Raw genomic sequence first — 27,320 nt, forward strand, 5'->3', positions numbered from 1 at the left:
GTTCATTCCCACGGTATCAGTGCCTGGCACATAGTAGGTACTCAACAGTTATGTGTGGAAGGGATGAATAGAACACTGACCATATCCCAGGCCCTGCTTTAAAGGCTTTTTTTTTTTTGCCACACTGTGTGTCTTGTGGGATCTTAGTTCCCTGACTAGGGATTGAACTCAGGCCACCCGCAGTGGAAGCATGGAGCCCTAACCCCTGGACCACCAGGGAATTCCCCAAAGGCTTTCGAAATATTAGCTCATTTAATCCAAATGACAGCCCTGTGAGGCAGGTGCTATTAATGCCACCCCCATTTTGCAGATGGGCAAACTGAGGCACAGAGAGGGAGAGTGACTTGCCATGGCCTCACCGTGGGTAAGTGACGGAGCTGAGATTTGAACCCGCCTCCAGAACACTCTCCTGTCTCTTTGCTCCCCTGGGGCCACTTTGGGAACTGACGAGTTGGATGGGCACATCAGGGCTCCATGTCATCCTCTCCGAATAAGCTTTAAGCTCCTTGGGATGAGGCAGTTGGTTTGGCTTCAGTCTTGCTTGCGGAGTGAGCTCTGCACCTTGTGGGGGCTGAGTGGATGGGAAGGAGGGAAGGCAGGTAGCTTAGCTTCCAGATTATGGTAAAGACCGTGCTTCCCACCAGTATCACAGGCGCGGCCACGGTGAGGGCAAAAGGCAGAGCTTCCTGACAGGGAGAGGGTAGGCTTCGGCTTGCTGGGCACAGGGTCTGTGGGATCCACGACGGCTTCTGGGAACCAAGAAGGGGAGAGACTGGAGGAGACACCCTCCCTCCATACCCCCCACTCCCACCATTCCACCTCCTCCACATCTTCCGGGTCTCCACCCCAGCTTCGTCCCCGCTCTCCTGTCCCAGTCCCTCCCCGACCCGTCTTCCCACCACACAGAAGCCAGAGGGGCCTTTTTTTTTTTTTTTTTTTTTTTTTTTTTTTGTGGTACGCGGGTCTCTCACTGCTGTGGCCTCTCCCTTGAGGAGCACAGGCTCCGGACGCGCAGGCTCAGCGGCCATGGCTCACGGGCCCAGCCGCTCCGCGGCATGTGGGATCTTCCCGGACCGGGGCACGAACCCGTATCCCCTGCATCGGCAGGCGGACTCTCAACCACTGCGCCACCAGGGAAGCCCCAGAGGGGCCTTTTTAAACTTCACACTTGACCCTGTTCCTCCCCTGCTCAGAACCTTGCTGTCGCTCCCCAGGACTTCACCTTGGCCTTCGAGGCCCTGCCACCTGGCCGGTCTCATCTCTCTCCAGCCCCTACCTTTATAACCAAGCCCTGTTGGAGTCTACTCAACTTTCTAAGCTCACTCCCCTCTCTCTCCTACTTCCAGGCCTTTTGTCTCTGCCCCTGGAATGCCATTCATGCCATTTTCTCTCCCTTGCCCTGGACAATTCCTATGTATCCTAGTATCAGCTCAGATGTCCCCTCTTCCAGGAAGCCCGCCCTGATCCCCTTGCTGGGTCAGGCACCTCCTTGGGTCTCACAGCCCTCTGAGCTCCCCCACTCCAGCCCTGCCCACTCTGGTCATTACTGTTTGTGGACAGGTCTGTCCCTTACTGGACTGGGAGTCCTGTGAGGGCAGGGCCACAACTGTCTCTGTCACCAGGTGCCCTCAGCACTGCCCAGCATGGGCCAGTCACATAATAGGTACTCAATATACATTTCCTGGGCTTCCCTGGTGGCGCAGTGGTTGAGAGTCCGCCTGCCGATGCGGGGGATACGGGTTCGTGCCCCGGTCCGGGAGGATCCCACGTGCCGCGGAGCGGCTGGGCCCGTGAGCCATGGCCGCTGAGCCTGCGCGTCTGGAGCCTGTGCTCCGCAACGGGAGAGGCCACCAACAGTGAGAGGCCTGCGTACCGCAAAAAAAACACACAAAAAAACCCAGAGGTGAGTTCTGAAGGCTACCACCAGAGACCCTTGTCCTTCCCCAAGTGATAATGAACAAATATTTAATGAATATCTGTTGGAAAGTGTGATAGATGACAAAAAAATAGCCAGGAGACTTTGCAACTTTTCTCACCAAGAGGCGGAGCCTATTTCCCTCTCATTGGAGCAAAGCCGGTCATGTGACTCGCTGTGGCCAATAAAACATGGCAGAAGTGATGGCATGCGCGTGCTGAGCCTGGGCCTCAGGAGGCCTTGAAGCTTCTGCCCTGGTTTCTCGTCCTTTGCTGAGTGAACAAGCCCGGATTATCCTGCTGGAGGATGAGAAGCCTCGTGGCCCAATTACCCCCACTGCCCCAGCTGCCAGCCAGGCCACTGCCAGACACGGGAAGGAGGCCATCCTGGACCAGTGCCTACACACTCCCTCCCCAGCTGGCTGCAGAAACGTGAGTGAGCCTGACTAAAATTAGCCGAGACCGAAAGAACTATTCAGCAGAATCCTGAGCTAAAAATACGGTTGCTATTTTAAGTTCTGGGGTGGTTTGCTAGGGAGGATTGGTGACAGAATGGGTCCCGATGGGCCCTGCTGACTGAGAACGGGGTCCCTCCCGCCATGGGGCCCCGCTCGCCATTGACCTGTATCTGCTCCGTCACACTCCTGCGTCCCCTGCTGGTTTCCAGCACCACGGTGTAGCTGCCTGCATCTTGAGTTGTCACATTTCTGATGACCAGGCTGCCTTGGGTATCCAGCGTCTCCCGGCCAGTGTGGCCGGGCCCTGGGAGGCCCTCAGGGGAGAAGATCATGGCTTCTGGCTGGGCCTTGTGCCCTCGGAACCAAGAAGTGGAGAGAACGCCATCGAGGCTTCTGGGGACTGGCAGGTGGGCATCGGCTCCTTCGGTCAAGGGGTCCAGAAACGCAGAGGAGGGCAGCTCCGAGGAGGCGAAGAATGCGAGCAGGCTGCCTTGGAGGGGGGTGGGAGGGAGAAGAGAGAGCAGGGGAGCCATGAGATCAAAGGGAGGATGCTGTCCCAGCAAGTAACCCTTCCTGTGCTGGTGAGAATGAGTGCCGTCGAGAGTTGATGATGACAAACGGTGAAATAATAATAAAGAAATAAAAAGGCACATTCCTTAAGAACCTCCTACAAGCCAGACACTGTCTAAAGTGTTGAACATATATTTATCTTACTTATTCCTACATCAGCCCCACAAGGCACTTATTATGCTGGATGTCACGCAGATTCGCGCTCCATCTTGCTCTGCTCTGCTCCCCAAAAGGCTGACTTCTCTGAGCTGCATCACTGGGGATCCCTCGCCTTTTGTTTCTGGTTGGCTTCTGCCAGTGGGAGCATTGGTGGAAGACAGGAGGGCTGAAGGGAGTGACCTTGAGGTAACTGGTCCCACAGCTCCCTCCCTGCTGCATCAGCGCTGGTTCAATAGGTCCCTCTATTAGAGATCCTATTGGGTGACCCTCTCCATATACCACTCTTTTGGGGTTTGGGGGTCTGCTGTTCCTTTTACAGCTTCTAGCCCAGGGGAGGTAACAGCTTCCTGCTGTTGCTAGCCCTTAGGTGCTGCAAAATCCCATGTCGGTTTACCTATACCCTGCCTAGTCCCCCTATTAAACTCTCCTCATTACTCCTTTTGTGTGGACCATCTGTGTCTTGCCTCACCTCTGACTGATGCAGCTGTTATACCCCTATCAGAGATGAGGAAATGGAGAGTTTAAGATGTTCTTCCAGAATTTCATAAGTGATAAACATTTGAGTTGTGATCCATGCCCAGGCAGCTGAAATTCTTAGCCACTAAACGATACTGTCCAGTGTATCTCCCATCCCTGTTTCCCTCATTTCCCCTAATTTTCCATATTGCATAGAGCATGGAGTCAAACCCTTGGAGTCTGGCTCCAGACCCTATGCACTTGCCCACCCCATTCTTTTGCGTCTTACTAGAATACGACTATTGCAGTAAGAACATCAACTCCAGTCACAAAAGACTGAAAATTTTGACATAATAATAAAAAGAAACTTTTGCAAAGTTAAAAAAAGAAAACAACCCACCACCCACAAAGTCAAAAGGACAATGACATACTACGAAAAATAATCTGCAACTGATATCACAGATGAAGAGCCCATTTCACTATTATATATAGAGCTCCTAGGTATCAATAAGAAAAGTATTGGCAACCTAACAGAAAAATGTACAAAAGATACAGGTTGGAGGTTCTTAGAAAGGATAATTCAAATGTCTCTTGACCTAGGGAAAATGTTCAGTTGTACTCATAGTAAGAAATGCAAATTAAACAAACCAAGATAAAACTTTTCATCTGTCGGGCTGGCAGAAATCCAAAAGTTTGATGACGTGTGTTGGGGAGGCTGAGCGCAAAAGGAAACACAGGGCTGGCGCCACCCCATGGAAAGGGCAGTCTGGCAGAGTATTTCAAGATGAAAAGATCCCCATAACCATTGATCCTGTAATTAAACATCGGGGAATGTATTCTATAGATACACTTTCCCAGCATGAAATGACCAAGGTACAGACAGGGTTATTTGTCACACTTTGCTTATAATGGCGAAAGATTGGAAATACGCAATTGCCCATCCATAAGGAACTGATTAAGTAAATTGTGGTCCATTCACACAGTGGAACAACACAGCTCTACAAAAGGATGAGGAAGAACTCAGGGAAAGATCACCAAGGTAAGTAGTTAAGATACAAATGCAAGCTGCTGAACAGTTTACATGGTATGCTATCTTTGGTGTAAAAGTGGGAGAAAAATAAATATGTATTTGCATTTTTTTGTAAACATAAAGAATCTCTGGAAGGATATATAAAAATAGTGGTTGGGCTTCCCTGGTGGCGCAGTGGTTGAGAATCCGCCTGCCGATGCAGGAGACACGGGTTCGTGCCCTGGTCCGGGAAGATCCCACATGCCGCGGAGCAACTAAGCCCGTGAGCCATGGCCGCTAGGCCTGCGTGTCCGGACCCTGTGCTCCGCAACGGGAGAGGCCACGACAGTGAGAGGCCCGCATACCGCAAAAAAAAAAAAAAAAAAAAAAAAAAAAAAATAGTGGTTATCTGTATGCGGGAGCTGGGGAGGGAAGGTACATGGGGAACTGGGTGGGTGGGGGAGGACAGAGACTTTGCTCAAGGCCTTTTTATATATCATGGAGACTTGAACCATGGGAATGTATAACCCATTCAAAAATTAAGTAAAAGATCTGAATAAATGAAATAGAGTATAAACTACGTTCTTAATTGTTTTGCACACACAAGTGCACACACCCCAGATTGCAGGCTCCAGGACTGGATTGCCAGCATGCACGTCCCCAAACTTACTAGCTCTGGTGACTTTGGGAAAGTTACTTAGCCTCTCTGAGCCTCAGTTTCCTTAGCTATGAAATGAGAATAATAATGTCTCTAATGATTTTCGGTGGGGATGATCCCCCCCACCCAGGACCCCCCCCCCCCCCCGCCAGGGGACAATGACAATGTCTGGAAATCTTTTCGGTTGTCACGACTTGGGAGGGTGTGCTGTTGGCATCTGGTGGGTAGAGGCCACGGACACTGCTAAACATCCTACAGTGCACAGGACGGGCCGGCACAACAAGGCATCATCGGGTCCAAAGTGTCAGTAGTACCGATGTTCAGAAGCCCTGATCTGATGCTTGTAAAGTGCTTAGACTAGTGCACTAACAAAGTGACTGCCAGATAAACGCTGGACGTTAATTATAATTATTATCATTATTATCATTCTTGCCTCCACACTTGCAAACACTGGGTGTACCGTAAATATGCCTTTTAAGATAAAAAAAACACATAACAAATTGTTACATTTTAAGGATCAGAAATACCCACTTACAGAACAGATGTTAAACCTCAGCTCTCTTCTGGGTAAATGAAGGAGAAACCGTGGCCAGAGAGAACATCTTCCAGGGCAGGCGGCATCGTCACGTACAAACGTGCTGTGCCGAGGGAGGGTGTGCGTGTGTGTGTGTGTGTGTGTATGGGGGGGGGGGAGGGTCTTAGAAGGCAGCTTCCAGTGATCAGCTGATACTGCATGCTGACTTAGTGTCGAGGACTCCTCCAAACTCTCCCAACCCTTATCACACTGATCCCTCTCAACAACTCAGAAGTTGGCGCTCGTCTATTTTCCAGGCAGGGAAACTGAGGCACAGCAAGCACGAGTCCCAGAGCCAAGGTCATGAGTGGAGAGGTAGGAGTCATCTCGCCACAGGGTCTTCTGGCAGGCTCCCTGCCCACCTCCCACCTCCACTGATTTTTCTCTCTTGAGTCGGCAGCTGGTGTGACCTTGCTATTCTGCCCCTGCTCATAAACCTTCCATGGCTCCCCAGTGCCCTCAGGACATAGTGCAGACTCCTTCAGCTGTCGCTCTTGCTACATCTCTGCACTCCGTTTTCCACTCTTCCCTCATTCTCTGCATCCGCCCGACGGAACGCCCGTGCAGTTGCTCTAGCCTCCAGGCCCCTGCCCGTGCTGTTCTCCCTACCTAGAATGCTGTTCCGCACCAAATCTTTATCAAGCTGTGACTCAAGTTTTGGCTCAGGCATCCCGCCTTCTGAAATCTTCCCTGACCCTCAGGTGTGCTTGGCAATAGATACTGTTATACAGTGTTTGGCCAGGGACCTTAACTGACTTGATGGGGCAATGGAAGCTCTTGTCAAAGTGACAGGAATAAAGTGCTACACCCGAGAACCTGCTCAAGGTTTTGCTTTTCTATCTTGATAGAAAAGTTTGTTGTCTTCCGCTTTTATGAAACAAAGAGCACGGGGGTGCAATTTGCATAGCTGACGTCATATCTTTCTGAGGTCCTATTTCGATTTTGACAGCTTTGAAAGGTCCTCCCCTGACCACCACCTTCCCAGCTTCAGACCTGAGCCCTTTCCTCTGGGTCTCCCTCCCCCAACCCATTCCTGCCCCACCCATTCTGGGTCATCACTGTCTGGGGATGGGTCTGTCTTGTCTCTGGACTTTGAGCCCCAGGAGGGCAGGGCTGGGGCTCTCTTGGGCACTGCTGTGTCCCCAGCACCACCCAGCACAGGCTGGGCACCGAGTAGGCACTAGGGGTGTTCATTGAATACGTGATGGAAGCGGAAGATCCCAGGTCACGCAGTCCGTGTTCCGTTATCAAGTTCTGACTCTGACACAGCTGCAGGTGCCTGGTGATTCAGGGAGTGTCCTCAAGGCATCTTAAGAAGAAAACCCCACATCTTAGCAATCCTTACTCCAGCTGATGTAAAATCATGGTTTCGTTCATAGACTCTGAGGCCGCTGGACCTGCGTTCATAACCCTGACTCCGCTGCTCTTTATTCTGGGCCCTGAGCCTCAGTTTTTGCACTCATCAAGGAGGGCGGGTAATAGTAACCAACTGAGTGCCTGACATTCAATGAGGTTAGGAATTTTCAGGGCTCAGGACAGTCTAACTTAGGTATTAAATATATATAATACCTAAATATCTTATATATACCTTATATATAAGATTTATATACTATAATAATACCTTATATATAATACCTATAAAAAATATATAAATATACTATAATAATACCATATATACCTATAAATACTATACTGTATGCTATATACTATATATACAATATATACCATAATAATACCTTATATATAATACCTATAAAAATATATATAAATATACTATAATAATACCATATATACCTATAAATACTATACTGTATGCTATATACTATATATACAATATATACCATAATAATACCTTATATATAATACCTATAAAAATATATATAAATATACTATAATAATACCATATATACCTATAAATACTATACTGTATGCTATATACTATATATACAATATATACCATAATAATACCTTATATATAATACCTATAAAAATATATATATATGGAATTTCAGAGCTGGAACCATGGAGATGGTTCCAGAACTCTTACTTGCCAGGAGCATGGCTATATATTATTTCGTCTTTAAATTTCAATCAAATGAGAAAAAGTCTATATTCAGTTTTTCCCCGTTGGAGCCCAGGACACTCCCCGAATCACTATGTATAAATATAAATATAAATATAAAGTATAAATATAAATACACCACAATATCACACTTGACTCTCCCATTGTCTCAGAATCTCCCCAGAGGTTCCAGAGGCTGAGAACAAACAAACAGATGCTAAGAGCTCCCCATTCCCAACTAAGGTCTAGCTGACGGGGGTTACCCGTCACCAGTGCTGCCTGCACCAGCTGCTCTACCCCTGCCAGGCCTTGGGAAGGGAGGCCGAGAGCTCATGGAGAGGAGGGGATGGCACAGAGTGAGACTTCCTGGGGGAGAGCTGAGGATGAACTGGGGGTCCCCCCTGGGGCTGGGGGCTGGAGCTTTCCTCCACCTCAGCAAAGATGTTCACGAGTTTTCCTTGAGCCAGTGTGGATGCCTCTGAAGGGAGCCGGCTGGAGGCTGTCCTGGCAAAGAGCCCCATGGGAGACGACCTGCTGGGTGGATTCCCCACCCGGAAAGATCGAACCATCATGCCTCAGTCACACAGAAGGCCATGTCCCCACCTTACAACTACAGCAGCCAAGTTGAAACTTTCCTGCTCGTTCCTTGCCTTCCTCTCCTCTGCACATGGCCTTGCGTGGGGCGGGGTGGGCACAGACCTCAGCTCTGGTGGGGAGAAAGGACCCACAGAGAGAAATAGGAACGAGGCCCACCACATGCCACCATGTCTCCACTGCAGTCTGACCCAGGCCAGACTGGGGAGGAGGTGAAGCCTTAAACTGTGGGTGGGGTTTTGAAATTGCACAGAACTGGACTTTTTAAGACCTGGAAAAAGAGGCAATTCATTTACTCTCTGAGAGGCAGATGTGGGTGGTCTCTGGAAAGTGTGGTCTTGGTGGCCAGACCATCTGGGTTCAAGTCCTCCTCCTGTTACTTTCAAGCTGTGTGGCCTGGGGAGGACTCATAACCTCTCTGTGTCTCAGTTTCGCTCTGTGATATGGGGATCAGATAGCTCTTGCCTCCTGGGGCTAAGAATCAAATGTTACTATAAGAAAGCCACTTAGAACAGGCTGACATGTAGAAGTACTCAGTCACAATGACCTCTTTACATTATGATTGTTATTTTATTATTGTTCTTATTATTTTAAAATTATAATTAGATGTGGATAGCTAGGGTGACACAGGGTGCTTTGGTGGAAAGGGACTGGGATGGGGTCCTGAATTCTGATTTTGCCTTTGCCAGTCACGTGCTCTTGAGCGAATGACCCCACCCCTATTTGAGCCTCACTTTCCTCCTTTGTAGAAGGGGTCAATTGCACGACCTCTTGGGCATTTCAAGAGCTCCTGTGCGTCGGGCGCCCGGGCTGCATGGGCTTTGAACTGACCAGAGTCAGAGTTCAGAGTGGGGGCGTCTCTGATTTGAATAAAGGCTCTCCCCGGGGATGTCCCCTCTTTGTCGCCAACCCGTGGGTGCAGCCCCTGTCTCTCACGCACCTGTTAGAAGCATCCTTCTCCAGGCGGGGCTGTGGCCGGAGCCGGCGGCGCCCAGAGGACACCTCATGCCGCTTTCCGTCCTGCGGCGGCTCAGGGGAAGTGGCCCTGTCGGGAGTGGGGTCCCCTAGAGCGCACAGTCAAGTATGCAGCCTTGGCCCCGCCTCCGCCCCGGCCCCGCCCATTCCCGGCCCAACCTCCGCCTCCTCCCAAGTCACGGGCTCCTGCTGTGGACTGGGAAGTCACCGCCAGGTGTGCACTCTTCTCTAGCACTGGGTTGGTGGCAGTGTGGGTGGGGAGCAGGCTGGGCCAGGGTCCCTGGAGAAGGGGCTCTCCTCTCTGCCTCCCCCTCCCAGCCCCTCCAGGCCGGGAAAATTGTGAAGACGGAGAGTGGGGCAGAAGTGTCCTGCCCCTGTAACCCCACATCAGAGGCAACGACCAGCCGAAGGTCATCGGGTAGGCGGTGGCTGGGCCTCATGCTGGCCTCCTGGCTTTGCTCCAGACTTGGTGACTATTGGCTCTGAGCCTCTGTAAAATGGGGGTGTTAATAACAGTGCCTACCCCAGGGGCAGAGGGGCCCATGGACATCAGGTGCCCCAGGCCCATTCTTTCCTTCTTAAGTTAATAATAGTATTGTCCACATAATAGCTGATATTTACTGAACACCTGTTGTGTGCCAGCCCTAGCTATTGCGTTTCGCAATTGTTGTCTGATTGAATCTTCACTGTGACCTTGAGGGGTTGGTACGATCATCCTCATTTTCCAGCAGTGCACAGAGGCTAAGTAATTCACCTAATGTCACAGAGCTATTCACAATGACCTTTGCCAGTTCTTGGAGCGAGCCACCTCAGAGCCGCAGCACTGCTACTCCCTCTTGGAGGCTTTCACGGATCATCTCATGGCTGACTGCATCTCATTATTCCAGTCTCAAATCAAATATCAACTCTCCACAAAGGCCTTCCCTAATACCTACTGCAAGTCAGGCCCCTAGCTTCTTGCTAGCAAGACACACTGCTTGCTTTTCTTTACAATATTTACTACTCTCTGAAATTACTTATTTCTTTGTCCACTTGTTTATTATTTGTCTCTTATCCCCCACATCCACCTCCCTAGCTAGAATGTCAGATCCAGGAGGGTAGGGATTTTGTTTGGCTCATGACTGTTTTCCCCAGGGTCTAGAACAGTACCTGGCACATCATGGGTGCCCAATTAATTTCCTTTAGCGAATGCACGAAAAAATGAGTAAGTGAGTGAGTATAATGAGAGTGTTGGAATTTGAACTCAGATCTGACTCAGAAGTTCTTGCTTTTCTCTCTCCCAGAGATGTCCAGGTTCTACCTCACCCTGGGGCAAAGTCTCCCCCGTGATTCTCTAAAAGTAGTCATTATCAAGTGACGTGGTTATGTCTTTATTAGTATTAGCCATAGTGCCTCTTCTATGATTTTTCTGAAGGCCTCTGCTAGACCAACTAGCCAGGCCAGGGGACCACTGATGGATAATAAACAAGTATTTGCAACATGATTAATAACCATCGATGGATGAGGACCCTGTGGTTTCTGCTCCACCAGTACTCACTCTCTTTTATCCGGGTAACAGCACCTGGAGCTTGTTTTGAGAAACCAACTTCCTCCCGCTTCCAGCGTGCTGAGGGGCCCAGGCCTGGCTAATCCGAGCCCTTCACTCTTCAACCACAGTGATTGGGTGAGGGGTGGACATGTGACCCAAGCCTGGCCAATCAGAGCATTTCAACCCCATGCCTCAGTGATTTGTTGAGACTTGGGCATGTGACCCAAAGCAGGCCAAGGAGGAGCAAAATGAGGACTGGAATTATTGGAATTCTGGGGAATACAGCACTTCTTTCTCCTGGGTTTCCTCAGCTGAAGGGATCTAAGTGTGGAGCTGCTGGGGGCCCTCTTTCTACCATAAGTAGAGAGGCTGTAAGAGAATGAGGCCAATACATAGGAAAGCATAGCCAGAATGGACAGAAATTTCTGGTGATATCATTTAAACACCTAGATCCGTCTGTGCCTGAAGTTGCTAATAATGCTTCACATTTTGTGTTATGTGAGTTTATATATTCCCATTGATCTTCTGAGAACAGTTTGATTTGGGATTCAGTGACTTGTCTCCAAAAGAACTTTGATTGAAAGAAAAAGTGAAAAATAAAGTTTTGAGAGCACATGATTTGGGATCTAGCAGAGCCTGAGGATGGGTAGGGGAAGCCCCGTGTGGAGGAGATGGTTAAAGTGACCCTGGGCGAGGAGGAGGATTTAGCAGGTCAGTGTTTCACAAACCTCAGTCTTTCTCATACCACATCATAATTCCTTCCATGTGCACACCCACGTACATTTTAATTTATTTACTCAATATTTTTCTTTAAAACTACTCAACTAAAATAAGCTCAACTCAGTTCTTAAACAGTAATATTCACAAAATTTTATACTTACATGCCAATTACATGAATGCAGATGAAAATAAAAACATAATGATGAAAATAAAACATGTGTCCACATAACTGTGTAAATTTTCGGTGTGTTGCAAACACGAGCCCGTTTGTTGCATAGCGATGTGAAGATACTTAACACTACTGAACTGTACCTTAAAAATGGTTAAGATGGTAAATTTTGTATCATGAGGGTTTTTTAAAATCACAATTAAATTTTTTAAAAAACAGAAGGCCAGGAACAGTCATGTACATAGCTTGCCTTTACAATCTAAAATAAACCCTTGCTTATATTCCAAGAAATAGCCAAGTTATGTAGAAATCATAACAAACCATCATCAAGTCCATAGTTAACTTGGGGAAGGGATTGACTGCTTAAGTAGGAAGAAGGAATGCAAATGGCAGATGTAATATCTAATAAGTCACTTCTCTTTCATTAGGGTCAAATAGCTTAGTCTACCATCACTAGTGATGTCATGTGAGTACTGTGTAGCTCCTAATATGATGTGATAAGAAGGGCACTTCACCTCTATGGTATTTCTTGCCCCCGGCCCCCACCAACAAACCCATAACTCCAGTCTAAGTATGAGAAAAACTCAGACAAACCCAAATTGAGGGACATTCTACAAAATATCTGACCAGTATTCCTCAAAACTATGACAGCCATGAAAAACAAGGTAAGACTAAGAAACTGTCACAAAGGAGACTCAGGAGTCATGAAAACGACATGTGATATGGTATCTTGATTGCATCCTGAAACAGAAGAAGGATGTTAGTGGAAATATTGGTGAAATTAGAATAAAGTCGAGAGTTTAATTAAAAAAATACACGAGTCCCACTTGGAGGAAATAATTGTGGCGTGACAATTGCTAACATTTACAGAGAACTCAACTCTGAGTGGGGCACTGCTCTAAACACTTTACAAATATTAGTTCATTCATCCCTTCAACAGCCCTCTGAGGCGGGTGCTGCCATTCTCCTATTACAAAGGAGGAAACTGAGGCACAGAGGGGGTAAGTGTCTAACCCAAGGCTAAACAGCTGGTGGATGGCTGGGTAGATCCAGGTGTCAGATTCTGGAGTCTGTGATCTTAAACATTATATACAACAACCTTTTAAAGTCATCTCTGGGGACTTCCCTGATGATCCAGTGGCTAAGAATCTGCCTTCCAATGCAGGGGACTAGGGTGCGATCCCTGGTCGGGGAACTAAGATCCCACATGCCGTGGGGCAACTAAACCTGTGTACCGCAACTAGAGAGCCTGTGTGTTGCAAGGGAAGATCCTGTGTGCCGCAACTAAGACCCGACACAGCCAAAAATAAATAATAAACAAACAAATAAATATTAAATAAAGTCATTTGGGAAACGAACACATTGTAAATCAGCTATACTCCAATAAAATTTTTTAAAAAGTCACTTGGGCCTTCTAACATCCTTATTATTGTTTTCATCTTTTCATATGAGAAAACAGAGATACATGGATGAGGTTAAATAAATTGTTCAAGGTCACACAGATGTAAGTCATTTTCACCCCAAGCCAGCCTCACTTCCTTCCTCCCATCCTCAAGACAATGAGGCACAAGGTCAGATCCTGTTTGCTTGGCTCCTTGAGTCCTTGGAGCATCATTTATTTCTCCTGCTCTGTGTGTGTGTATGTGTGTGTGTGTGTGATGGTGTGTTGGAGGGGAGCAGTAAAGCATCATTTTATTAATAACATGACAAATAGCCAATGCTGGGCAGTTCTGGACAGAATTGTAAAAAAGCAGCTTGAAAGCCAAAAGAACTCCCTGTCCCACCAGGGGCTAAGTTTGGGTGGGGAAAGCCTTATCCCACATGTTTCACATTTCCATGGAAGGATGTCCTGTCATCTGTCAGAGGCATCCACAGCCCCTTCCAGGGGTTTTGGAAATATCTGCTTACATTTAGGTCGTCACATGCCTGAGGGTGAAACAGTACTGACATTTATTGGGGTAAAGATCCTGCAGTAATAGGTGGGACTGTCGCATACAACAGAGACTTGTCTCACCTAAAAAGCCAACAGCACACCAGTTGGAAAGGTGGTTAGAGTAAGGCTCCCGGCTTTTGTCCCCACCTCCCTGTTATGAGATTGTTGAGTCTGGGAGAGGAAACTGAGCTTGTGTGGCTCTCTGTTTTTTGTCCTGTTTTGTGTCCCTCTCTCTTTTTGGATCTGCATATTTTGGTCTGTTGCCTCCTGTCAGGTGATAAAGAGCCTATTGGAGGTAAGTTTATAAGGAAGAGAAACTAGTGGTGCCCCCACAGCTGATCTGTTAACCTCCTCTTTCATTTCATTTCAGTTAAAGAAATTTTAGCTGGACCCTTAATTGCTTGGAATAAGGACTACATTTCCCAGCTTCCCCTGCAGCAAGTGTGGCCATGTGACCAGATTCTGGTCAATGAGATGTGAGCAGAGGTGCAGTTTTTAGGTCATGCCCTTAAAGGAAGAGGGCCTCCCTTTCTTGTTTTCCCTTTCTTCTGGCTAGAGTGGGGACATAGTGCGTTGGCATCCTGGGCCAAGGGGACAAGTGCAACAGGATGGAAGAGCCCAGGCTCTTTGGCACCTTCACAGAGCAGAGCTGCCCACCAGCTTGGGCTGTTGCAGGAGAGAGAAATACATCTCTGTGTAATTTAAGCTATAGTTATTTTGAATCTGTCACACGCAGCTAAATTTTAAGCTGTTCAGTTTGGGGGCAGCAGAAAGGAGGGGGAGGTGATGGCAAACCCATTGGGTCAGAGGACTTGGCCATGTTCCCTGCTATTGCTTATCATTCAGGTAATAAATCCATCATGTTATCCTCTCTCTTGCTTACTCCCGCATCTCTTTCTCTCTCTCAATTGTTTCTGCCTGCAAACGAGGACAAGGGGTGATATTTACTGTGATCTTAAATCTCCACCCGGTTGCTGGTAGAAAATTAGGTGCAAAGTAACCAGAAGTCATCTGGACCTTCTTCTGCAAAGCAGGCCCTACCTACGCAGAGGAAAGGCCAGAAGTGGATTTCCCCCTGGATGTAGGAAGCTGAAGAGAAAATGTCCCAGGGGTTTTAGATTGTGGATTCGTTTGCTCACCATGGGAGCCTTCCCCTTCTGACGTGCTTTCCAGTACCACAGCTAAAACTGCACTTCCTCACTCCCCTTGAAGCCATATTTCTGTCAATCTGACATACTTGCTTGAGATTTGGAAAGTGAAAGTGAAATGGAGGTTCTGCTTATGATGCTCTGCCATGAATTTTGGCAAGCACAGTCATGGACAGGCTGCTGGGTTTTTTCTGAGGTACCACAAGTGACTGGCTTTGTGCATTTTGAGAGGCTCTCATCTCTGTGAATCCAGCAAATGTGATGTGGTTCTGGAGCTGACGATTCCAGTACAGGCCTACTCGTTTTATTGCGCTTCATAGATATTATGTTTTTCACAAATTGAAGGTTGACAACCCTGTGTTGAGCAAGTCTATTGGTGCCATTTTCCGACAGCATTTGCACACTTTGTGTCTCTTGTGTCACATTTTGGTAATTCTCACAATATCTCAAACTTTCTCATTATTATATTTGTTATGGAGATCTGTGATTGGTGATCTTTGATGTTGCTACTACAACTGGCTGAAGGCTCAGATGATGGTTAGCATTTTTTAGCAATAATGTATTTTAAATTAAGGTATGTGCATTTTTTTTAGACATAATTCTATTGCACACTTAATAGACTCCAGTATAGTGTAAACATAACTTCTGTATGCACTGGGAAACCAAGAAATTCCTGTGACTTGCTTTAGTGTAATATTCCCTTTATTGCAATGGTCTGGAACTGAACCTGTAATATCTGTATGCCTGTAGTAACAGCTTTTTGATTCCCCACCTTTCTGTGATGCTGGAGGCAGCAGCTCCCCCGGTGGGTCAGTTCTGCTGTTTCAGTTCCGCAGTTGTGGGGTCTGATAGAGTCAGCTTCCTTTACCTTTTCCATCAGAGGGCACCCAGCTGTCTTTCTCTGGCATGGGTCTGTCCCTTTCAGCCAATTTAAATTAATCCAATCTTAAGTCAAATCATATGCACAAGAATGTCACAGCACCAGATCTGTCCTCCCAACATATATAAAACACAAGTGAAATAGCATCTCCTAAGTGAAAGTAATTTTTCTTACCTTGCTGTTTTCAGTCACAGCCCATATAGCAATAGGAGGTAAAACATTAATTTAAATGACACAACACTATTTGTTTAAATAAAAGGACCTAGCAGAGTTATGGGTGTTCTTTTTAGCTCCATGAGGGTGAAAAAAGAGAGAAGTGACAATGAAAACCGGTCTTTGCACTTTTCAGGAAAAGGGAGTGTCAATGTAGCTATTATTACCAGGGGCAACAGATCATTATTAAGACAACCAGTCCAGATTTGGGAGGTATTAGCAACTAAATTGTATCCCCCCAAATTCATATATTGAAGTCCTAAACCCCCAAGTAACTGTATTGGAGACAGTTCTTTAAAGAGGTGATTAAGCTTAATGAGGTTATAACGGTGGAGCCCTAATCCAATAGGCCCAGTGATCTCCTAAGAAGAGGAAAAGACACCAGGGATGCGAGTGCACGCAGGGAAAAGGTCATTGAGGACAGAGCAAGATGTCACCCATCTGCAAGCCAAAAAGAGAGGCCTCATGAGAAGCCAACTCTGCTAACACCTGACTTTGGACTACCAGAAAAATGAGGAAAAAATTTTCTGTTGTTTAAGCTACCTAGCCTGTAGTAGTTTATTAAGGCAGCCCTAGCAAACTAATACAGCAGGTTAATGAGGGCTTTCAAAGGATGCAGCAAACATCAATTTTTGAAGTCTGGGTTTCTTATAAGACTCCTTTTTTTTTTTTTTTTTTTTTTTTTTTGGTATGCGGGCCTCTCACTGTTGTGGCCTCTCCCGTTGCGGAGCACAGGCTCCGGATGCACAGGCTCAGCCGGCCATGGCTCACGGGCCCAGCCGCTCCGAGGCATGTGGGATCTTCCCGGACCGGGGCACGAACCCGTGTCCCCTGCATCGGCAGACGGACTCTCAACCACCGTGCCACCAGGGAAGCCCAAGACTCCTTTATTCGAAATACATTTACAAGGAGAATTTCACGAGGCAAAAAGTCTCTGCTTTCCATAAGCTGCAGAAGAGGGAATATTTTCTCCTTCTTGTTGCTGAGATTTTTGTTACCAGTTAGAACAGCCTAGAGTTTCAAGGCAGTCTTGCAATCCACCCTCGTCCCCCCCCCTTTTTTTTTTTTTTTTTTTTTTTTTTTTTTTTTAGCGTTAAGAGAACAAAGAAACAGCTTCAGTATGGTCAAAACTTACAATGTAAAAGGAAATGGGAATAATATGATTATTAACAAATAGAACACGAGGCATGCAACGTTTTGCATCCATCAAAATGAAGAAAAGAAGTAGGAGAGAAAAGTAAAAATTTTAGTTTGAACCGTTCCAGGATGGCTGTGAACCCAGGCCAGTCGTTTGGACTCAATAACGTGTCACTTTAAGCTGTAACCCATTTGGATGTTAATGGTGACATTCCGCTATCCCAAATCTCGGGGGGAAAAATGCACAATCGCCTCACTTCTCAGAGAGTTGCATTTGAAAAATCTCTTGTCTTCTTGCAAACTTAAGTCCACAATGGTGACAATTCCAGTCTTCAAGTCTTACTTGGGTCGTGGGTGGGGCTCTTCCCCTTAATGTTCATCTCACATTTTAAAACCTTTTAATAGACATTCCTTCTTGCCACTCCTCACCCCATCTCATGGTTAATTGAGCCTGGACTATGATCGGGTGAGAAAATCAGCCTTCAAAATATCAGTTTAGATGCTTTTGGTTGCAAAAAATGGATAACCCGACTCAAAATGATACGAAAACCCGACATGTATTATCCTATGTAGCAGGAATTCCAACGAGGGCAGTTCTAGGTTGGTTAACACAGTGGCTCGGTGATAACACCAAAGACCCAGGTTCTGCATCTCCCTTCCCCGCCCTCAGCAGGTTGAACTCTGAGGCAGAATCCCTTCACAGTCCAAGATGGATGCCACATGGGCCAACAACAACTTCCAAAAGCAGAAAAAAAGATCACCTGTTGCTAGTTCTGTTTAAGATACAATAAAACCTTTCCCACCAGCCCCCGGGAGACATCCTCTCATTTGGTATTGGCCAGAACCAGGTCACATGCCTATTGCTGGGAATAGGAGCATCATGATTGGCTCAGCTTTTGACCAATTAGGGCTTGCGTTTTCTGGCCGCCTCCTATCGTTAATTCACCGCCGAGGGCAGGGAGGAAGGTGGCCATTTTTCAGCTCTGGGTTTCTTCCAGCAAGGAACACAGGGAGGAATGGATGCTACGGGGAGGTACCCCACCAGCCTCCACCAGTCTCCCACACCTGCTACATTTGAGGAGGGCATCCTCCTCTCCAAGCCCAGTTTACAGCCCTCCTTTCCCCCAGTTCCAGCCTCAGGCTCTTCTCCCTGCGTTTCCTCACACTTAAAAGCAGCGCTCTAGAGAGGTCCACCTGGCGGGGATCTGAGGCTTCCGGCCAACAGCCATGGGAATGAGCCATCTAGAAAGCGGATCTTCTAACCACTGCAGCTTCGGCCCTCACCTTGACCGGAAACCTCACGAGAGACTCTGAGCCAGAACTACCCAGGTAAGCCGCTCCCAAATTTCTGACGCACAGAAGCTGTGCGCTTAATAACTGTTGTTGTTTTTAAGCCATGGATTTTTGGAGTAATTTGTTACACAGCAATAGATACACTCCTTCACAGGGACACCAGGTGGATTCATAGGATTCAACGAAGTAGTAGCTAAGCACATGTGCTTGGCCTCAGTTTAAATGCTACCTATTACTATTTTTATTTTTACTGCAGTTTATCAAACTTCCGCCAATGGTTTGAAACCAATCTCTTTTACATGTAACGTTCGGCTGAACTGAGCCATGTACCTTGGGAAGTGGGTATCATTACAGTCTGAAGCAGCACTGAGCAATGGAAATATAATGCAAGCCACAGATGTATTTTGAAAATTTCTAGGCGTTTGATTAAGAAAGCAGAAAGGCAGGATAATTATTTTCACCTGTTTGCCACTACGTACATAAAATTGGTTTCAGGTTGTCATTCTGGTGGATTTGAATTTATCAGTAATTGTAACTGAAACTAGATGTACTTAATATAAGCTTTAAGAACCATGGAAAATTGTAACTTGAAACTTGGGTATTATGAATTATCAGCTAAAGCAAAACTAGATGAGAATATGGTATTCTTCTACGTTTAGAGAGTTGCTGATTTAGTGTTTCTTACCAAAAATGGGTTGTCTTGACACATAAAAGTGAACGGGCACCATACTCATAGAGATTTCTATCATGTGAATCAATGCTAGAAAACAGTAACAACAACGAAGTTGGATGCTTCCTCCTTAAATTATTTTCTGTTGTCCAGAGGAAAACAGTGACATTCTTAGCATGGTATTTGAAGTCCTTCATATTCTGACCTCTACCAACACTTCCATTCTGACTCCCTACCATTCCCTCCATATACTCTCTGCCAGAGCATCTGGAGGCGTATACTCCATATATGGCTACAGCTAAAATAGCCCAATTATTTGAGAGTTGGTAAAATCCAACTCTTTTTTAAAAAAAAAATATTTTATTGAAGTATAGCTGATTTACAATGTTGTGTTAATCTCTGCTGTACAGCAAAGTGACTCAGTTATACATATATATATTCTTTTTCATATTCTTTTCCATTAGGGTTGATCACAGGATATTGAATATAGTTCCCTGGGCTATACAGTAGGACCTTGTTGTTTATCCATTCTATATATAATAGTTTGCATCTGCTAATCCCAAACTCCTGATACTTTGCTCCCCCAGCCCCCTCCCCCTTGGCAACCACAAGTCTGTTCTCTGTCTGTGAGTCTGTTTCTGTTTTCGTAGATAAGTTCATTTGTGTGGTATTTTAGATTCCACGTATAAGTGATATCATATGGTATTTCTCTTTCTGCCTTACTTCACTTAGTATGATCATCTCTAGGTCCACCTACGTTACTGCAATATCCAACTCTTCTTCAGGGGCCACCTCAGCTTCCTCCACGGTCTCTTCGGTAACCGTTCAGCACTCTCTGCGCTCCCAAAGCACTGGCCTCATACCTCCTTCATTAGCGCCCATCACGTTTAGTTGAGGGAACTCTGCAGCTACACTCTGTGCTTTCTGAGCGTAAGAATGCTGCTGTGTTCTGTGTATCTGCAAGCAATGCATTGCCCGTAGGCAGCACTGAACACGTTTGATTGGTACAGCACTGCACACTATGTCAGGGAGGTACTTTTCACTCCTGTGTGTTACCAGAATCATCAGCAGAGCTTTGTGAACATACAGGTACCCGGGCTCCATACCGGAGCCGCTAAGTCAGTATCTCACAGGGGTGGGTTTGGGTTTGTGCGTCTGGGGCAGAAGCTCCACACAGATTCTCATGTGTGAACAATGCAGTTTGTAAAGAGATAGGTCAGTATAGACTAGAACTGCCAGGGAAAGTTTGTGGAGGATGGGGCATGCACCGAACTTTGAAGCTTTGGGGAAAGATACACCAGGTCAATTAAAAATAAAAGACAGAAGTACAGACATGAAAGTCAAGATGACAGTAAGGGGACCAGATTTTTGAATAGACGGTTTGTGTGAGAGTGATACCTGCTAACTGTGGGTGAGCGTGGTAGAGCCAGATGGTGGGGGACTTTGAAAATCTGTGCAGACTTCAGCAGTCAACAGAGGCTGACAGTCTTAGAGATGGTGCATTGCTGACTCTTGTCACGGCAGCACGTTTTCAGAAAGAGGGTAACTTGTTTATGAAGAAGGATGAGGGAGCTCTCATCCAGAAAAAAATATTTCTCTGAAACCTTTCTTGAGAAGTTTATCAATTAAAGAATCAAAATTTTAGAACTAAAAATACATATTTATCCCTTGCCTTTGAGTAGAATTCCATAGAAAACAAATTCCTCTTTGATAAAAAGAAATGGTTCCATGGTTAAATGAATTTAGGTATTAAAAACAAGCAAAAAGAAGCAGGTAGAATTAATTTTAATAGTATATTTTATTTAACCCAATGTATCCAGAATGTTGTCATTTCAACATGTATTCACTATAATAAATTACTAATGAGATGCTTTACATTCTTTTCTTCATACAAAGTCTTCCAAATCCAGTGTGTATTTTACACTTATAACGCATCTCAAAGCAGACCACCCGTGTTTCAAGTGCTCACTGGCCACATGTGGACAGCTGGTAGTGGACCGCTCTGGGTTCTGAAGTATGCACCATAAAGCAGGAGCAGAGAGGTTTGGAGTCTAGCTCAAGGGCACACAGCAGGGCCCAGCTCAACTGTCTTCTCAGCCCCTGGTTTTCCCTGGGAGTGGGGCCCAACCCACAGCACATTCTAAGCCAATTGCTCTCAAGTTCTAGAGAATTCTAGAGCATTGGAGGATCACCTGGGGAGCTTGTTAAAATTGTTAAAATGAGGATCCCAGCCCCACCCCAGATGTACAGCATCAGAACCTCCAGGGGTGGAAGCCAGGGATCTGCATTAACCAACTCCCTGTGTTTCCGATGACATCTGCAGGGCACACCTGGAGGACCACTGCTCCCAGACACTTTGGAATCATTTGGGGAGCTTATCAAAATTCCAGTGCCCAGGCTGCACCCCAGATCAACCTAATCTCTAAAGGTGGACCAGAATATCGATTTACTTTTAAAAATCTACTTTATTGAGGTATAATTTACATCCGTTAAGATGCATCTATTTAAAGTGTAGGGCTTCCCTGGTGGCTCAGTGGTTGAGAATCCGCCTGCCGATGTAGGGGACACGGGTTCATGCCCCGGTCCGGGAAGATCCCACATGCCGCGGAGCGGCTGGGCCCGTGAGCCATGGCCGCTGAGCCTGCGCGTCCGGAGCCTGTGCTCCGCAACGGGAGAGGCCACAACAGTGAGAGGCCCACGTACCACAAAAATAAATAAATAAATAAATAAATAAAGTGTAACTTTGTGGGGGCAGGGATAAATTAGAAGTTTGAGGTTAACATATATACATTACTATATATAAAATAGACAGCCAACAAGGACTTGCTATATAGCACAGGGAACTCAATATCTTGTAATAATCTATAAGGGAAAAGAATCTAAAAAATGATATATATAAATATATATACATATATGTGTATATATATATATCTGAATCACTTTGCTGTACACCTGAAACTAACACAACATTGTAAATCAACTATACCTCAATTTAAAAAAAAGTGTATGGCTTCCCTGGTGGCTCAGTGGTTGGGAATCCGCCTGCCAGGGCAAGGGACAGGGGTTTGAGCCCTGGTCCGGGAAGATCCCACATGCCGTGGAGCAACTAAGCCCTTGTGCCACAACTACTGAGCCTGAGCTCTAGAGCCCGCAAGCCACAACTACTGAAGCCTGCGCACCTAGAGCCCATGCTCCACAACAAGAGAAGCCACGAAGATGAAAAAGAAGCCTGCGCACCACAATGAAGAGTAGCCCCCGTTCACCACAAGTAGAGAAAGCCCACGTGCAGCAACGAAGACCCAACACAGCCAAAAATAAATAAATAAATTTATTTTAATAAATAAATAAATTTAGTTTTAAAAAATAAATAAACAATTCACCTGCCAATGCAGGAGACACGGGTTTGAGCCCTGGTCCGGGAAGATCCCACATGCCACAGAGCAGCTAAGCCCGTGCACCACAACTTCTGAGCCCGTAAGCCACAACTACTGAGCCCACGTGCCACAACTACTGAGGCCTGCACACCTAGAGCCCGTGCTCCGCAACAAGAGAAGCCACTGCAATGAGAAGCCCGCGCAGCGCAACAAAGAGTAGCCCCCATTCGTCCCAACTAGAGAGAAGCCCACGCGCACCAACGACGACCCAATGCAGCCAAAAATAAATAAATTTTTTAAGTGTAAACTTTGATATATTTAACCTATGTAAGCACCACTATAGTCAAGATACAGAACATTTTAGCGACCCCAAAGATTTCTTTGTGCCCCTTTTGCAGTTAGTTAATCCCTCTATATCCCAGGCAACCACTGATAGGCCTTTTTTTTTTTTTTTTTTTTTTTTTTTTCAGAAAAAAAGGTTAGATTTGTCTCTCTTAGCATTTCTTATCAGTGGAATCGAGTACATTCTGAGCAGTCATTTCACTCAGCAGAATGTTTTTGAAATCCAGCTATGTGGTTGCCTGTCCCAGTATTTCATTCCTTTTTATTGCTGAGGACAGTTGACCCTTGAATAACATGGTTTTGAACTGCATGGGTCCACTTATATGCAGATGTTTTTCAATAAATATACGAGAATGTATGTGTAGAACATCCTGTGTAAGACTTGTTTTGACTTGTTTACATAGGCATAAGGTGAATATATTTATATATTTAATATACAAATATATTTTATATATTATAAAATTAATGTGTTTTCATACTGTTTTTATGACTTTCAAAGAATTATATTACAGTATGACCTTCTCCCTCCATCCCTCCCTCCCCCTCATAATTGGGAAACTGTGTGTCAGGTAAGTGATTTTTTTTTTTTTTTTTTTTTATTGGTGGTACGAGGGCCTCTCACTGCTGTGGCCTCTCCCGCTGCGGAGCACGGGGGCTCCGGACGCGCAGGCTCAGCGGCCATGGCTCACGGGCCCAGCCGCTCCGCGGCACGTGGGATCTTCCCGGAGCGGGGCACGAACCCGTGTCCCCTGCATCGGCAGGCGGGCTCTCAACCACTGCGCCACCAGGGAAGCCCCCAGGTAAGTGATTTTTAATAAAATGTGTCAATGTTTCCAATACTGTATTATGCTTGTAACTGTAATATTTGTATGCCATTAAAGTTTATTGACTTTGCTACCAGGAAGGAAGCATATCAGTTAGGCTAGGCTACTGTAAAGCAATCATATCGCTACTGCTTCATTATCGGTGCGTGATTTGTTATGCCTGTAACCAAATATGAATGTCTTTTTCACATTATCTTTTCGTTTTTGATGTTGTGTCAGTAAAACGTATAACATCTACCAGTGTTTTATTTTATTATTATTATTATTATTATATATATATTTTTTGTGGTACGCGGGCCTCTCACTAATGTGGCCTCTCCCGTTGCGGAGCGCAGGCTCCGGACGCGCAGGCTCACGGGCCCAGCCGCTCTGCGGCATGTGGGATCCTCCCGGACCGGGGCACGAACCTGTGTCCCCTGCATCGGCAGGCGGACTCTCAACCGCTGCGCCATCAGGGAAGCCCCTACGGTGTTTTGTGTACTGTATTGATATAGGTACTGACAGATGGTTCATCTTGTAAACAGACAGTGGTATCGATAAATATAGTACAGTATTGTTAATGTATTTTCTCTTCCTTATGATTTTCTTAATATTTTCTTTTCTCTAGCTTAGTTTATTGTAAGAAGACAGTATATTAATATAATATATATAACATATAGAATATGTGTTTATCAACTGTCTATGTTATCAGTAAGGCTTCTGGTCAATGGTAGGCTATTAGTAGTTAAGTTTTTGGGGAGCCGAAACTTACACGTGGATTTTCGACTGCACGGGGGGTCCGTGCCGCTAATCCCCACGTTGTTTGAGGGGCAACCGTATTCCATCGTGTGGATGTACCACAGTTCCCTTATACACTCATCAGTAGTTGAAAGTCTCCTGCAGTGTTTCTAATGGATGAACAAGGTTGAGAAGTCTTGCTCTGAGCTTGGGGCTTTTAATCTATAAACCCACAATCCTATAAATTTATGGTCTCCTAAATATGATCCTGACGTCTTCAACGACTGAGTGTGAGAAAGGCAGGGACGGGTGATGGGCTGAAGCCTGTGCCTTCCAGAAGGTAACTCTCCCAGCCAGGCACCTGCCTTGTGGTTTGGGGATGCCAGGGAGAAGGTTACACGCACGTCTCTGCCCCCGCTGTTCCCTTTGTCTGGAACACCCTTCCCATTTTCCCCAGTATCCAAAGGATGCCTAGTGGTGTCTGCTCTCAGCCCACAATTCCTCCTCCCCAGAGAGCTGCTCAGAACCGTAACAAATACGGCCAAGGGACTCGTTAGTTCTGATAGTTTAGGATGTGCTGTCTGGGCCGGGGCACCCTCTGCTCTTGTCCCGGGGGCTCCGAGACCCCTCCAACTGGTCTTCCCATCCCCCCAGCTCCAGTCCGCCATCCACTTGCCACCAGATTCTTCCTGTTGCTTGCCTATGACCCTGTCCTTTGGGCTGTAACAGCAACTGTTACTTTCCACTCCATCCTGCTCCGCCTTACCACGCTGTTCTCTGGAAGCTGGTAAGGGGTGGGCGGGGAATATGCCCCCTCAATCTAGTTCTTCTGTCCCCTCTTCCCACCCCATGAGGATGTGGACCAGGGTACCACTGCCTTGCCCAATTCTGTTGGATGTACTCCTTGTGAATGGTGCCTCCTGGTGGTAGAGGTGTGTATTTTGAATGACAGTGGGAGGATGGGTGTTTGTCCAGACAGTGGTGGGGGGCTGGGTCTTCTATCTCTGGGGGTTGCAGGAGACCAGGGCCCCACCCCATTTACAGCTCTTGGGAGTCACAGGTAAGCACTCGCTGTGGTTGCCTCATGGGAAGACTGGATTATAGATTAGCGTCAGCTCCCAGCTTGTCAGGCAAGGACCTTGCCCTGGGTGGAGCAGGGGTGGTTTCCTCTCTTGATAAGAAAGGACAGAGCTGGGTTCTAACAGAAGATCAATAGCCCCTTGACCTTGTGCCTGCTTCCCAGGCCACCACCTGCCCCCGGTGAGCTGCATCCACTGGCCCACTGTTGATAGTTTCTTTTTGGTGGAATCAGTTCTCCGAAGGCCTGCCAGGAAATTTCTGAATTTAGAAAGACTTGGACTGAAGATGCAGGATGCCCTCCATCTCTGTGGAAGGATAAGATTTTGGAAGAGATTCCCCTGATATCCACGACCCTTTCTTCCTTAGTAATACAAACCTTGCTTTTGTGTGTGTGTGTGTGTGTGTGTGTGTGCGCGCGCGCGCGCGCGCGCGCGCGCTAGGCGGGCATCTCACTGTTGTGGCCTCTCCCGTTGCAGAGCACAGGCTCTGGACTCGCAGGCTCAGCGGCCATGGCTCACGGGCCCAGCCGCTCCATGGCATGTGGGATCTTCCCGGACCAGGGCACGAACCCGTGTCCCCTGCATCGGCAGGCGGATTCTCAACCACTGAGCCACCAGGGAAGCCCCAAACCTCGCTTTTTAAGTGGATACATTAGACCAGCAAAAATTACATTGTCTATGTTCCCCTCACCTAAGTGTGGCCAGGCGACTACATTTTAGCCAGTAGATACAAATATAGAAGTGTTGTGTGGGACTTTTAGGGATTGGCCTTAAAGAGAATGTTTCTAACCCTTTCTTCCTTTGCATTACTGACTGGAATGTGGATGTCATGGCTGGAGCTCCAGCAGCCATCTTGGATCACAAGTTATATACTGAAGATGACAGAGCAATAATATGAAAGGAGGCTGGGTCCTCATGATTATGAAGCTGCCACATTAGCCCTGGATGCCCTACCTCCAGACTCTGTGTATGTAAAAGTTAATCAAACTTCCAACTTGTTTATGTCATATGATTTTAGGTTTTTCTGTTACTTGCAGCTGAACCCAGTCTTGACAAAATACTCTCTCATGGAGAAGAAATTCAGGGTACCTCCTGCCAAGGCAGGTGTATCTCTTAAAATTCTTTTGGGTCCACATGGCAGGAACCCAACTGGAAATAGTTTAAGGAAAAAGGGAAATTTGTTGTAAGGGAACTCCAAGATAGGACACCCAGAAACAGAGGCTCAAACCCCTGCGGGGATTTATTTTTTCTCTTTCATGTCTGCCTCTCTCCATACCCTGGATTCATTCTTCTCTCTTCTTACAGCCTGGCTTTCTCCATGGAGGCAAGAACATAGCTGCTCATAGCCGTAAGCTCTCTTGCATTTTTGGCTGCCCAGAGGGAGACATTCTCTCAAGCTCCCCTGGTTGTGAATCCAACGTGGGCACAGATGCAGCCCCTCGTTTCAGCAGGGCCAGTGGTGTGCTGGAGGGGTGCTGACCTGAAGTCTCGGACCACCGGGAGGGTCTGAGCTTCCCCACGTCGCAGCCTCCCAAGCAATGCCTACTTCCATCTCCAGTATCTGTCGTCCCACCCCCCCACCCCCATTCCTTTTTACTGATGTCCTTTGTCCTGATTGTGCCGACTGGAACAGTCACGCAGCCACTAAAATCTGGGGTTGCTAGAGAGATTGAACAATGGGAGGAAGTGTTGGTGACATAATATGGACTGGAATAAAAGCACGTTAAAATTGCGTACTCCTGAAACTCCTGAGCTCAGCTTCTCAATAAGGTTCAATGATCTGAGTTGAATTAAGGGTGGAGGATGAAGCCTGTGGGTGGCATAGCCCAGGGGTTGAGGGCACAGCTTCGGAGCCAGCCTTCCT

The 27,320-nt window shown here is 46.6% G+C and overlaps 1 protein-coding gene and 1 long non-coding RNA gene across 2 annotated transcripts in view; one reads left to right on the forward strand and one right to left on the reverse strand.

The window, feature by feature from the left end:
• Window positions 1-27,320, forward strand: part of LOC136792977 (uncharacterized) — an 80,040-nt gene that overhangs the window by 20,243 nt on the left and 32,477 nt on the right. The window lies entirely within an intron of this gene.
• LOC131745313 (immunoglobulin superfamily member 23-like) lies at window positions 605-9,461 on the reverse strand. The gene is given in 7 exon segments (XM_067019588.1): window positions 605-608; window positions 655-674; window positions 676-749; window positions 1,574-1,586; window positions 1,800-1,865; window positions 2,537-2,862; window positions 9,395-9,461. Coding segments are annotated over 7 exon segments (570 nt in total).

The sequence above is a fragment of the Kogia breviceps genome, chromosome 18 (assembly GCF_026419965.1).
Source record: "Kogia breviceps isolate mKogBre1 chromosome 18, mKogBre1 haplotype 1, whole genome shotgun sequence".
NCBI classification, from domain to species: domain Eukaryota; kingdom Metazoa; phylum Chordata; class Mammalia; order Artiodactyla; family Physeteridae; genus Kogia; species Kogia breviceps.